We start from the raw sequence: 12,641 nt of genomic DNA on the forward strand, positions 1-12,641 counted from the left end.
TCGCCGTGCCCCGTCCGGCCCGGCGCCGTGTGATTGTGTGCGATTGAAAGCGAGCCCGCATTTCCCCCTCTGTTATTCGCCGTCTCGTTAGCGACGTGCAAATCAGAAGGCAGCACTTCTCGCAAAATTCTACAATTTGCTGCGATAAGACGTGACAGGCGTGGGAGACTCCTCCGCAAACAGGAACGCGAACCTGATGCCGCAACCGTTTTACTGGAGAGGCACATGCCAGTCGCTCCTCACGCTTCCCTCGCGGCCACTTCACGGCCAGGCTTAGATGACACAGGGCCATTGAACAGTCGACAGTCAAGCAGGAGTGGGCCCATTGTGCGAAATAATGGTAGAGAGAGACCAGACGACCGCCATCCCGGGAGAAATGCTGCCGGAAATGCCTTGCTGCGCATCTTTCCAGTGTACCGGTACAACTGACTGGCACGACTTGGGATGTTGAGCGGCAGCGATGTGGCTGCGTGGATTGTCCCACCAGCCATCTCGCCAAGCTGCCTCACGATAACTTGGTACGCCGTAGCAGATGACAGTAGTAACCTGGGGCAACATAGGGCAACTTAAGGGATGCTCCATATTGACCATCACGACAAGATCCTCTCTGTTGTTGCTGAGGCGGTGAAATGACTCGTGACAGTTGACACAGCCGGCTCCGCGAAGGCAAGAGGAAGCTCCTTGCGACGAGACGAGCGCGGCCGAGCAGGGAGTTACTCGTATAGTCATCGTGTCGTCTGATTGCTCGTGCTGGTGCTCGTGCTGGTGCTCAATACTCATGCTCGCTCACGCAACAGTGCTGCCAAGACCAGCACGAGAGGCAAAGGGCAGGGTGCGAATGGTGTTGAGTGCGGGACGGAGCAAAGCGTTGCTCCCCAGGCTCGCCAGCAGGAGGGGTCGCCAGGTCTTTCTCGTCTGCGTTGCTCAGAAATTTTTACGCCGGCTCCTAAGCCAGAATAGCGCGGCCGAATCACGCATACCATGGCATGAATGGCAATGGCCTCTGCGGGCCCGGCCCGCGCCTGTCCTGTCGGTCATTCTGCTGCACCGTGCAAGCAAGTCGCACCGGCAGAGCCAGAGGTTGCTGCTGGTTGCTGTTGTTGCTAGTGCTGCTGGTGTTGCTGGTACTGCTGGTACTGCTGGTGCTGGATGGTGTTGAATGGTGTTGGATGGTGTTGGATGGTGCTCTCGCTGGACTTGTTGCACCGAACCCCCGCCGCTTCATCAGGGTGAAGTGCGGAGAGCGTCACACGGCTCTGCTCTCCCAGGCGATGCTCAGGGCAAAAAACCCAGGGCGACAACGGCTCTGCTACCGGGCGTCATCTCATTTCGTCGCTCGACCGGCCGCCTGATGGCTGTGATCGGGGATCTGGGCGAGAGCGACGAGAGCGTGAGCATGAGTGAGCGTGGAGAGGCAGAGGGCCCTTTGGCTGCTGAGCGGGAGAATAGTGGCCGACAAACAAGTCGCTTTGCGACATGGGCGACATGGATGGCTGCATGTCCCCCGTGCATGGGCAGGGGGGCATCTACAGCCAGTCGTCCGCGGTGGTCCCGCCCGCTTGCTGCATGAGTACCCGACACTCCTTGGGGCGCCGAATGGCAGGACGCGCTGCTTTGTATCGCGGGCACCCCACGGACATGGCACCCCAACCTTACTGGCACATTGTAGACTGGACGCTGCAAAGCCCTGCTCGCGCCGCACCCTCCATCGAAGACTCTTGTCGGCACACACATATCAGCCCAGCCCGCCCAGCACTGCGCTCCCACACCCACCTTTGCCACTTCTCCAGCTTTTGTCCATCCCGTCGACCATCGCGACGGCCTCTTCACTTTTGCAGCTCCCAGAAAGACGCTTTTGCGCTCGGATTGACGCCGTGAGAGTCTACGACACCGGCTGCCGTCCCTCTTGTCCTTCACTGGGAACATCCCCGCCATCGCTCGATTGCCGAATCGAGCAATCCACACCGCCATTACTGCGCCTACACCGGTAGTTGTGCTACAAGTATCCAACCTCTCCAGCCTCTCCGCCATGGCCTACTCGCAGCAAATGGACTTCCATCGTCCTTCCTCCACCCTCTCCGTCGACCGCAAGCCGTCCACTTTCTCCTTCGACGACAACGTCACCTTAGATTCCAACATTCTGGACACGCCCAGCATCATGTCCCCCACCAACAGCACCCAGGGCATGTTTTCGCCGGACACGTCTCTCTGGGAGGACTTTCCTGCCGGGCCCTTTGCTGATCGAACTTCCACCAACAACAGCACCAACCCCTTCTTCGAGCAGAACAACAACCCCTTCACTCGCCTGCCGGCAACCCAAGCAGCAACATATGGCCAGCAGCCGTCAGCATGGCCGCTCTCCGACAGCTCGGGCTCTCGCACGCCCACTGCGACGAAGCCATTGCACGCATTTGGTCAGGGTGATTTCGACTCGGGCCCCCCGTCATCCTTCATGCCTGTAGGCTCGCACTTGCCGTCAGCCTTTGGTGGCCTGCCGCTCCACAACAACGTGCGGCCCAGCTCCGTCTTCCCATCTGCCCAGCCCGAGCAGCCGCTGTCTCCGCATAACAACACCGAGTGGATGGCGTTAACGGCACAGGAATTGGAGTCGCGGCCAGGGCCGAAGCGGATGAGGCCGAATACCCCCCCACGCTCGTTCTCTCCGCGACGTGACGGTATAAGGAAGAAGAATGCTCGATTCGACATCCCACCCGAGAGGAGCCTGCTCAACATAGATGTGCTCATCCAGAATTCCACGAATGATGACGAGATCAAGGAGCTCAAGCAACAGAAACGCCTACTCAGGAACAGACAGGCCGCGTACGTCCCTTTCCTTGGACTTTGGTTCTTTGGTCTTTTTTGGTCCATCGTGCCAGTTAGGTTTTCTATTGTCGATTTGCTAATATTAACGTAGACTCGATTCGCGGCAGCGAAAGAAGAAGCATACCGAAGAGCTTGAGGAAGAGAAGAAGCTGTGGACCGAGCGAGTAAGCGTTCTTGATGATGAGATTGCCAACATGCGGTTGCAGATCGAAGGTCTCCTAAGAGAGAAAGAGCAGTGGCATCATGAGCAGATGGAGACCCGACAGATCATCGACCAACTGCAGTGGGATAAGGAAGAACTTGTCCGATCACACACGCTGGAGAGTGGTGAACTTCGCAAGAAGGTTTCTGTGTTGAGCGAGAAGCTTGATGCCAACAGCACTGCTATGTCTGTTGCACCCAGCTCTACCTTCACTGACTTCGCGTCAGACATGGACAATCTCAATATGGGCCCCAACGATTGGGACAACTATATCTTCGTCAACGAGGTTAACGACTTCTGTATGGATGAGCCAACGCCATCAGCAGCTCAACAGAACCAACAGCGAGAAACCTCCCTGGTTGTCGCTCCAAGAAAGAAAGGTACTGAAGACAAGCCTGTCGCTTCGGGACTTCTCCTCATGCTCCTCCTGTGCGGCGCCTTTGTGGCAAGCAAGTCCTCTGGTTCCTCTGCTCCGCCCCTTCCTCGCATGCCAGACGACGTTCGTGCCGCATCCGCCACCGTTCTCGACAGCATTTTCAAAGACGCTGGCGTTGCACCATCACCGTCTCAGCACCATTCTCTCATCGTCAACAGGATCGAGGCACTCGAACCCAGCTCATCCGGCGCCAATTGGCCCAAGCGCACTCTCTCAAATGCTGAGTTCGCTAGCCTCTCTCACGGTTCCGGTCCGAGTCTCGATCAGCTGCACTCCCACCTAGTCGCCCCAACCAAGGATCAAGAGAACGAGCAATTGTTCTCCATCAGTGCTTCGCAATACAACAGCCTCACTTCTACCGACTTCACACGACGAGGCTACAGTGTGCATAGCGATGACATGAACGACCCATTGTCACCGGGCTCACAGCCTTCTCAGCATCGTCGCAACCTCGCAGAGACGCTTGCCGCGATGCGTGAAGAGAGCAAAGGCGAGACTGCTGCCGAGGTGTACACACGAAGCCTGCTGTGGGAGCGCATTCCAAGCGAGGTGGTCCACGAGTTCAAGCGCATGGTCGAAGAGAGCGACCACGTCTCGACCAAGTCTAGCACGAGCGATGGAGAAGTGCACAAAGTTGAGGTGGGCGGCTGAGCTACGAGTTAGTCTTGCCGAACATGCAGCCAGTCTTCTCAAATCAAGTTGATGACGACAGGCTGACGATATCTATCTCTTTATCTGCATTGTATGGTTTCGCATGAGCTTCGGATATGTTCGCTTCACATTTATGGGTTTTAAAGGACAAATTTGCATTTGGGAGGGGTTTTCATTTCTCAGTCCACAAACGAGCTGCAACGGCTCGCTCTTTAGCTTTCCCAGGGCTCTTTCACTTCACCCGGATTTTGGAACGGGTCATTTTTGTTTTCGCACCAAATCAAGTCATGGGATATGGGACTACTCGAGCATAAAGGCGGCTGGGACTGCACCGGATGGGGGAACGTACATTCCAATTCTCATTTGTCACTTTTTAAACCAAGCCCACTTTTTATAGCTGGAATTTGTTTCTTTAGTGTTGGATCTCAGATTTGGATTTACATGATGTTTTTCAATGCAGAGCGGAGCGAGCGAATCTGGATTCTCCTGTTGAGTTTTCTTTTTACTGAATCATCATGTTTACAGATTTTCATGTCTAGGATTACGAATGTACATGCGATGCTGGCCCAGCTGTGAGGCCGGCTGAACATACTGCACGACGGGTGAAGAGAGACCGAAGGAGGACAACACATGGCCTTCTATCATTAATTTTTCTTACGTCGATACGATGTTGCTTTCTTGGCTCGACGCCGGAGAGACGATGGGAAAGGGGAACGGGCCGGCTGTTTTTCACTATGTTGACCGGGGTGAACTGGGGAATTATTTTCCATTGGAGAATATTTACCCGGACACCTCTAATACAAAGAGAGAGCAACCGTCTTGGATTGTATGTAGGCTCGCGGGAGCGGCGGAACTGTAGCTAAATCGGAAGCATCATCGTCAATCTTCACTATTACTGTTCATCGTCATCATCACTGTCCACCACTGTGCACCACCACCACCATAACGGATGTTGATAACTGTTCAATGACATTTGCCGTGCAGGAGACCTGATTCTGCACAATGTTTCAATGGCTAACACGCACTGGATGGCATGCCAGAAGCTGGACAACGGCGTGGCACTAAATTTTTTTATTGAGTGTGGGTGACCAGCAGTTCGATCCTACGCCATGCAGCTCCTCCTGATACCGGCTCGTCAATCAGGACGCTGCGCCCGTCACCATCGCTAAAATTATCCAAAACCCTCTCCAGATGACTCGATTTCCGATCCGATTCGAGCGAAAAGGGCAAAGACGACCATAAACACACCGGAAGCGCCATGCCCAAGACGAGGGTTCCGAGGCAGGGCCCGTGATCATGTCAGCACGTTAACATGACAACCGGGACGGCCATGAGGTTTGCGCGTTACGGCTTAGGGTTGTACTTCTCTTTCCAAATCCTAGACGAAAAACAGCAGAAGCTCTGGTCAGCACACGGCAGACGGCAATTCCACACGAGACCCTTGACGGCAGGGGCGAGAATGAAAAGAGAAAGGGAAGAAGGAAAAAAAAACTGCTGGCCCAATGCGGTGCAGGCTGGATAACCGGTGTACAGGTAATCGGTGTCCGTCATCGGACGACTGAAATAGGCATGCCACAAATGGCCTGCCACGTGTATGCATAAGAGATGGTGCGGGTAGGAAAAGAGTGGTCATGGCGTGGCTGTTGGTGGGCAGCTGCTGGCGGGTGGCGTCCTGATCCTCTGGCTCCCTGGCTCCGGTGGGGGTGGGGGCTGAAGTTCCCTCTGTTCTAGACGTGGGCCGTGCGGCGAGGCCCGCTCCCATTCCTCCCCGCCGTAAAGCGAGCCTTCACAGCTCGTGTTGCAACGGACCACTCGCAGCCTATCGTTTTGTCCTTCTCGCAACCTCATGAAACCACCACGATCGTGGAGTCAAAGAATGCTGCAGTTGAAGAAGCAGGAACCGACGTGCGCGTGGCGATACATTCCCACCTGGGCATGGCGTCGTGGGGAAAAGTGACGGCTTATATTGGATGCGTATGTCTGGAGTCTTGCCGCTTGGTGGAGAATATGCTATGGCTCGCTGGTGGGGTTGCCGGAGCTATCCGTAGGCCAAGAGTACATCTCGATGGAACAATGCAAATTGTGGGAATCGTCAGGAGAAAATGATGACTTACCAGGTGTTTCCAAGTGTCTTACTTCCCTTCTCCTCGGCAAGGCGTAGATACTGAGCTGCTTTGAACTGTGAGGCGATGAATATCGTTAGCCTGGTCCTGAATGATGCCCAACACATGAGGCTGTTGCCAATGCCTGTCTCACGTCTGACTCTGCACTATGCGGAGGCAAGGAGTGCCAAAGAGCTGAAGTTCACGAGAAGCAGCGGACGGCTCTCTTCCCAGCCGGGCCATCTCAGTTCAGGGGCAACTGACCTTGTCTTTTTTACATCCAAAGCCTTCCAAATAACACCAGGCTACTTCATTCATCGCATCCGTATCGCCCAGGTTGGCTGCTGTCTCGTAATACTGTTTTGCTGCTACGGCATCTTTCTTCACTCCCCAGCCTTGCCGGAAACAGTTTGCCAGCTCGAAGATTGCAAGCACCAGCTCCCCTTTTGCAGCACCACCTTTCTTCATGCCCGCCGAAAGCGCAAGTGACTCTACATCCGCGCTGTTAGACGCGGCATAAGACAGGTAGGTGATAGCCAGCTCCGGGTTCGGCGTGCACCCCCAACCGTGTCTGTCTCTGGAGTCAGTATGACATCCGTTCCAAGAACGTCCGCTGCTCCTGCCAGCTAGAACGCCGTTGAACAAAGCAAATACAGTTCTACTAACCTCAGCGCAAGCCCATAGAGAACCTGGCTCAGCGCATTGTTTGCGCCGTTCGGACTTGCTAATCTTCCAAACATGGCCGTTGACTGTTCGAGATCTAGACGGAATCTTAGCATCTCTGCGTTCGTTTGCCTAGGTGCGCGCTGTTGGCTTACCGCCAGCTTCATGCAACTTAATAGCTTGTTGGATGTTTTCCTGTCCACAATGAATATCTCAGCACCTCTGAACTACTCTATGACCTCCAGCAAGCGGATCTAGAGACGTACATCACCGCCAGCATCGCTCACACTGACGCTCCTGCCTCGTCCTTGAGATCCAGCACTGCTGGCATCTACGTTTGCAGCAGCACTATTAGGTTGGCTGAGTGAATTGCCTTTTGCCAACAGTGTTGCTCGCTTCTCCCACCGCGCCTCATCATCCTCGCTCTTTGCCACAGCGTTATCAATATCAGGCAGGTCCTGTGGAACGTTTATGGAGCTTGAGCTGGCTGATCGCGAGCCGAGATGGAGGCGTTCGGAGAGCCTATGATCGCTCTTGGGCTTATGCTCTTCCGTGCCAGAGTGACCCTGGGAAGCATTGGAGTGACGGCGGAATCGACTGAGGCGCTTGTGCTGCTCTGGGGACTGTGTCTCTGGAGCTTGTTCCCGAGTTGGGTCGCCTGGGAAGGCTGGTGGTAATATCACCTCCTGGGTCGTTGTGGTTGTGCGCATAAAGGTGAACTCAGGCACATCGGGGGAAAGGGTCGGGTTGCCCAAAGTCGGCTGCGGCGCGGCATCCTCCTTAATTTTGTCTTTCTTTTTCAAGAGATCTTTGAGCGTCATGCTGTAATGTCCTGGTCGGTTTTGAAGCGCGCTTGCACAAGGAGGGAATGAAGACGGCGGTTATGGCCCAGCCCTTTTTTACCTCTGTCCAACGGCGCGGCCGGGGAATGTGCTACCTAACTCTTAGTACGGCTCTGTATCTTCGTAGCTTTTCTGCAGGAGGGTAAGAATTCATTGAGAGCAGGTAAGTGAGGGCAATCGTAAATAGAAACGTAACGTCGGCGGTTGAGCCAAGAGCCGCCTGCGTTGCTCAGCCTCCATTGTGTTCCGTCACATCAGCCTAATTAAACCACCCCCAATCCTACCCCTTTTGCCCTTGACTCGGCAGAGGACCTATTGGCTTTGCTTGCAATATTTAAACATTTGCGAATGTCTCCATTCCTTACCATTTGTTTCACAAGCGTTGGGATTCAATAGCTGAAACCCTGTTTTCAGAATCATCATTATATTGAGTCGAACTACTCATACAGCGCTTGCTCCTTGCCACATGTTCTAAGGGGTTGATACCCCTTACTAATCCTATCTGCGCCCATGCTCATGCTACACACCGAGAGAAGGAATAAGAAATGCGTAGTATGACTGAACCAATACTGGAAACCCGTGGGTATTAATAGAGGTCTCTACCCTCCTTAAACGCTATAAAAATCCAGAAAAAACAATCCAGGGTCGTAAAATTCTAGACCTTTTCCGAGGTCAAGGGCATCGTGGGAGTCTCGAGCTTCGGTGCTCAAGTCCAAACTTACAAACGATAATATCAGAACTGGACGTAGTCCTGTTGTTGCGAAAGCTCGTGGCCTCTAGTGCCCTCAGCGCCTCGCAAGAAAACATCTTCGAGACCATCGGAATCAATATCATCACTGTCGATCTGGTCGAAGTCCTCCTCGTCGCTGGTTAAATCTGGGGATTTTTCTGCATCTGAAGCAGAAATGCTTTCAGCAGCTGCAGATTTGCGGATCTGGCCTGCTCGATCGACATGGGGGAGACGGCAAGTCTCGTTTCGGCAAAAACCTTTATTAGCATAGTCAGGGCATTCGAATACATGACGATCAGCGCATTCAGCCCCTTTATCGCAGTAACCAAGGCGCGCAAATGTGCGGCAAACTGGCGCGGCAGGGTTAACGCGGACGTGGGCATATCGACACTTCTCGTTCGTACAGTTGCCGCGTAGGAAATGCACGCATGNTGGGACGCGGTGTGGGGTGGACTGATGGGAAAGATCACAACCATTACCAAAAGGGCATTCTCCTTTGAGCAAGTAGTCCTTGCAAATGGCAACCTTATGAGGATTATGTATGAAGCGACAATGAGGGCCTTTGGAACATGAACCTGTAGCTGTGTTAGTGGTTCTCCTCAGAGCTCGAAAACAGACGATGAGGACTGATCGATATCAACGACTCTGCGGGAAGGAAAGGGGTTACCAGTTGTCGTGAACCTCAAACAAGGCTCATCTATTTTTTTGATTTCGTGTCTCCTGCTACCAGATTAGCCACACGAAACTTGCTGTAGCCACAACGCATACTTCTTAGCTTTGATAAGTCCAGCACGATAGAGATTTCCGTTCTTGCTCCTGAAGAATGTCACGCCACCAATCTTAGCTTGCTTTGGCGTTGCATGTGCGGGGTTTGAGTCGCCTATATCATGAGATGCCTTGATTTTTGACAATGTTCCAGCATATTCCCACTCACCGGAAACCCGTATGAGTTTACTACCTCCATCGGTGACTTGAAACCGTATACCATCGATCTGTATTTCATGAACTTTCGAGTCGCCATGTACCTGCGTGTTTCCAGCGGCGCTACGGTAGTATTGTGTTGAAGTATTCTGAAAATGCTTGCTCAGTTTTGCCTTCTCACGGAGATCACGTTCGTGCTGTTTCTGTTCCAATGTTGCGGCCATGGATCGCGCTCGCTGTTGGCTTAGCTGATCATAGACAGAGGTATTTATGAGTTGCATATGTCTATCGCGTTTGGAAACCCAAGTCGGCGTGGAACCAGGTGTGTCAATTACTTCAGGCGCAGAAATGGTCTCCTTACAAGTAACCTTGGTTTCTTGAGCGGGAGGGGGGACACTGTTGATAACCAGCGTGCGGTGTCGATGCGCCGGAGGGACGGACTTGCCCGCGCGTCCTCGAGGGTATCCGTACGGCGTTCCATGATGAGGTGCCCATGATGGCCCTCCGCGTCCACGTCCATATCCTTTGCCGCCTATTAGTGTCTTACTGCCTGTCAAAACCTCCGTAAGTTCGAGATCCGTACCGGGTGATGAGAAAATCTGGCCATGATGCGGAATTTGCTCCTGTTGCTTATGAAGATTAATGCGACCTAGATAGACATCAGGTCAGACGATCATCCTGAGACAGGTCTGCTTTTTCCACTCACCTGCGAGCGCAGCAATCTTAGCCTCTAGCTCGCGGTTATCCGCCATTACGATTGTATGCTTTTCTCTCTGTTAGCACAAAAGCCACTTTTGCTAAGAGATACTCCTCTAGTACGTAGGCTGAAAGGTGGGTGAAAGGTTTAGAAAAGTTGGAGCGCTGTCACGCAAAGAAATGGAAGCCGTGCGGGTGGCTAACGTGTTCCACCACCGAGCTGCGCACCCTACCGAGCTGCGCACCCCAAAAACCACCAAAAATCGGAAAAACTGCACCTTGATATCTTAACAATGGCTTAATAATAAATTCAAATTTTTTATAATTAGCCTTTTATACTTATTTTAAACCTCTTATTAGATTTAAAAAGTATTCTATTAAATAGCTCTAAAGATATTATAATTTAGCTTAAGTTTAGCTTAAGATTATAGGCCAAAACCTAATATTTTAATAACGGCCAGGCTTATTACGCTAAAATTTTATTAAGAGTCTTAATATAGGTATAAAAGGCTAATTATAAAATTTCGGAATTTATTATTAAGCCGTTGTCGAGATATCAAGGTGCAGTTTTTCCGATTTTTGGTGGTTTTTAGGGTGCGCAGCTCGGTTGGTGGAACACGTTAAAGAGGCGCGCTTACAAAGACAATTTGAAATGCCCAACGCCAAGGTGGATTTACAATAGGTAATATAATATACAAGGGGAGCCAGCATTACCAAATATTATTACCACTACTGGAGAACTCTACATCACTCATGTTCAAAGGATTCGATTCTATCTAGCTCAGCTCATACACTTTGGTCATCAACACTCCAAGAGGACCCAACTCGGTATCACTCGCTGTGAAGATTCTCTTTGGAATCTCATATTCCACCACCGGGGTCTTCTTCAATTCCCTGCCAAGCTCCATATTGAGGATCTACAATTATCAGTTCGTTAATTGTGCCGGATCTAGGGTTAACATACCACCGTATAAGATTGATCTAGGAAATCTTCTAGGTTGTATGATCGCTTGGTAAATTGCTCTGAGATTATCTTGGCTAGTGTTGCCACGTTCGGGTGGTAATGAGACTGTAGGGTTTCTATTTCCCAAAGACTGCTCTCGATAGCGCCAGTCTGCATGGGATCCTCTTCTTCCATATCAAACGGGTCATCCATGCCTTCCTCCTCGAGATCTTTCCTTTCATCTGGATCTCGTATCTCTCGATGTATCATAAAAGTACACGTAGGATGCCGCTTGAACATATTGTAGATCCAAGGTACAACCGCTACTATTCCCGCAGGGGGCCCATGTAGTGCCAACCTGGACAATCGCTTAATGAAACTCGCTACAAGTGCTGCAGGCAAATGAGTCGAAGACATAAAAGTTTCCAGCAGACGGAAGAAGCGAGACCTGTGCTTAGAGTGAAGGAGCCCTGCATTAAGCAACGAATAGAGCTTGTGGTAGAATGACGGATAATCCAGATTTTTCTCCTGTATTAGGTAGAAAAGACCAGAAAGGGCGAGTAAAGAGGTAGCACCGCCAACGTCGAATGAATCAGTCAAGAAATCCATCAGCACCTCAACTTGCAGGAACCATGGCGCAATCTGACTGGTGAAAATTCCTAGTACTACCTTTCGCTGATCCTTGCTAAGATCAGACCGCAATGTCGCCAACCACGCTTCCTGTGCTTGGCGTTTGTGAGCTGTAACGGAATATAGTTGATGCTTTTGCTGGGCTGGACGCTGCCCATAGAAAGTTTCTAGAGCATCACTCGACTCGGGGGGTTTGTCCAATGTCGACAGTAGAGAGGTGCTGTTAGCTGTAATCAGCTCTTGAGTAGCGGAGTCATGATCACCTGTGAAGCATGCACTATAGTATATAAGTAAGAGTGCGCTGAAATTTGAGCACATGACTTACGCTATGCTTTGGAGCGTGTAAAATCGAAGATCGTCATATGTCTTCATGTATTTCTCTGCATATTCTTGTCGTATAGGATCATCCTCCGGAAGTAACAGGAGCACTTCCACAAGGCTTGCTAGCAACCCTTTTCTCCAGCTATACTCCCCCTCGCTTTTTGACTCTTGCTCAATCAAACGCATGAGCAGCGTGAATGCTATATTCTGCTTCGATGCGGTGTCACTCCGCAGGAAATCCACCAGGAGGATATCCACATACTCCTGATATCTCTCCTTGAGCCATTGAATGATGACAATTTCCGCCTCTGGTGTTCCCTTGCTTTTCACGAAACATCCCGCAGTCATAAGTCGGCAGAAAATCCTACATAGAGCGACAACGGTGAAGACAACGGTCTCTTCCTTAGCATCTTTTTGTTTAATAGTTGATATCAAAGTTGTAATATTGTTATAATTTCGACGTGACTCGAGGATTTGCGTTTCGAGGAGCAATATCGCTGCTTGGGGATCGTCTTCCTTGGATGTCGCTGTATTCTTTTTGCTCTTTGTCTTAAGCCGCGTCCTGTCCTCCAGCTTGCTCGACTCTCTCTTCCTCTTCTTGGTAGCGGTGGCTGCGGAACTCAAATGCGCCATGGTGAGAAGTACGCGCCGGGATAATTGTTGCAAACCTCATTTTCACGA

At 51.6% G+C, this 12,641-nt stretch overlaps 6 protein-coding genes across 6 annotated transcripts; 1 reads left to right on the forward strand and 5 right to left on the reverse strand.

The window, feature by feature from the left end:
- Nucleotides 1-112: 112 nt before the first annotated feature.
- K441DRAFT_134151 (uncharacterized protein) lies at nucleotides 113-883 on the reverse strand. Its single transcript, XM_067640089.1, has one exon. It carries the CDS (start codon nucleotides 778-780, stop codon nucleotides 307-309), a length of 474 nt encoding a protein of 157 aa, XP_067503201.1. The 5' UTR covers nucleotides 781-883; the 3' UTR covers nucleotides 113-306.
- Nucleotides 884-1,275: 392 nt separating this feature from the next.
- On the reverse strand, nucleotides 1,276-1,935 carry K441DRAFT_677996 (uncharacterized protein; the record flags this gene model as incomplete). Its single annotated transcript, XM_067651124.1, has 1 exon — nucleotides 1,276-1,935. The coding sequence occupies one exon, from the start codon at nucleotides 1,933-1,935 to the stop codon at nucleotides 1,276-1,278; it is 660 nt and encodes a 219-aa protein (XP_067503202.1).
- Nucleotides 1,936-2,047: 112 nt separating this feature from the next.
- On the forward strand, nucleotides 2,048-4,112 carry K441DRAFT_564266 (uncharacterized protein; the record flags this gene model as incomplete). Its single annotated transcript, XM_067643643.1, has 2 exons — nucleotides 2,048-2,820; nucleotides 2,915-4,112. The coding sequence occupies 2 exons, from the start codon at nucleotides 2,048-2,050 to the stop codon at nucleotides 4,110-4,112; spliced, it is 1,971 nt and encodes a 656-aa protein (XP_067503203.1).
- A 2,110-nt stretch (nucleotides 4,113-6,222) lies between these two features.
- K441DRAFT_564657 (HCP-like protein) lies at nucleotides 6,223-7,698 on the reverse strand (the record flags this gene model as incomplete). The annotated part of the gene is made up of 5 exons (XM_067643663.1): nucleotides 6,223-6,291; nucleotides 6,479-6,785; nucleotides 6,881-6,974; nucleotides 7,033-7,072; nucleotides 7,144-7,698. 5 exons carry the CDS (start codon nucleotides 7,696-7,698, stop codon nucleotides 6,223-6,225), a joined length of 1,065 nt encoding a protein of 354 aa, XP_067503204.1.
- A 754-nt stretch (nucleotides 7,699-8,452) lies between these two features.
- On the reverse strand, nucleotides 8,453-10,156 carry K441DRAFT_706010 (uncharacterized protein; the record flags this gene model as incomplete). The annotated part of the gene is made up of 6 exons (XM_067653630.1): nucleotides 10,077-10,156; nucleotides 9,954-10,019; nucleotides 9,384-9,902; nucleotides 9,218-9,329; nucleotides 9,117-9,169; nucleotides 8,453-9,075 (listed from the first exon to the last, which is right to left on the reverse strand). The coding sequence occupies exons 1-6, from the start codon at nucleotides 10,120-10,122 to the stop codon at nucleotides 8,453-8,455; spliced, it is 1,419 nt and encodes a 472-aa protein (XP_067503205.1). The 5' UTR covers nucleotides 10,123-10,156.
- A 607-nt stretch (nucleotides 10,157-10,763) lies between these two features.
- On the reverse strand, nucleotides 10,764-12,623 carry K441DRAFT_661055 (nucleolar complex protein 4). The gene is made up of 3 exons (XM_067648820.1): nucleotides 11,965-12,623; nucleotides 11,031-11,916; nucleotides 10,764-10,983 (listed from the first exon to the last, which is right to left on the reverse strand). Exons 1-3 carry the CDS (start codon nucleotides 12,591-12,593, stop codon nucleotides 10,843-10,845), a joined length of 1,656 nt encoding a protein of 551 aa, XP_067503206.1. The 5' UTR covers nucleotides 12,594-12,623; the 3' UTR covers nucleotides 10,764-10,842.
- Nucleotides 12,624-12,641: the final 18 nt, after the last annotated feature.

This window comes from Cenococcum geophilum (assembly GCF_001692895.1).
Source record: "Cenococcum geophilum 1.58 unplaced genomic scaffold K441scaffold_25, whole genome shotgun sequence".
Taxonomy (NCBI): Eukaryota; Fungi; Ascomycota; class Dothideomycetes; order Gloniales; family Gloniaceae; genus Cenococcum; species Cenococcum geophilum.

What these genes read in the sequence shown, in the direction of transcription:
- K441DRAFT_134151 (XM_067640089.1), bottom strand. Translation starts at nt 780, where the DNA reads ATGAGTATTGAGCACCAGCACGAGCACCAGCACGAGCAATCAGACGAC.
- K441DRAFT_661055 (XM_067648820.1), bottom strand. Translation starts at nt 12,593, where the DNA reads ATGGCGCATTTGAGTTCCGCAGCCACCGCTACCAAGAAGAGGAAGAGA. An exon ending in TACACGCTCCAAAGCATAGC is followed by an intron (nt 11,917 to 11,964) that starts GTAAGTCATGTG and finishes TATATACTATAG; the next exon opens with TGCATGCTTCACAGGTGATC. An exon ending in TAGATCAATCTTATACGGTG is followed by an intron (nt 10,984 to 11,030) that starts GTATGTTAACCC and finishes TGATAATTGTAG; the next exon opens with ATCCTCAATATGGAGCTTGG.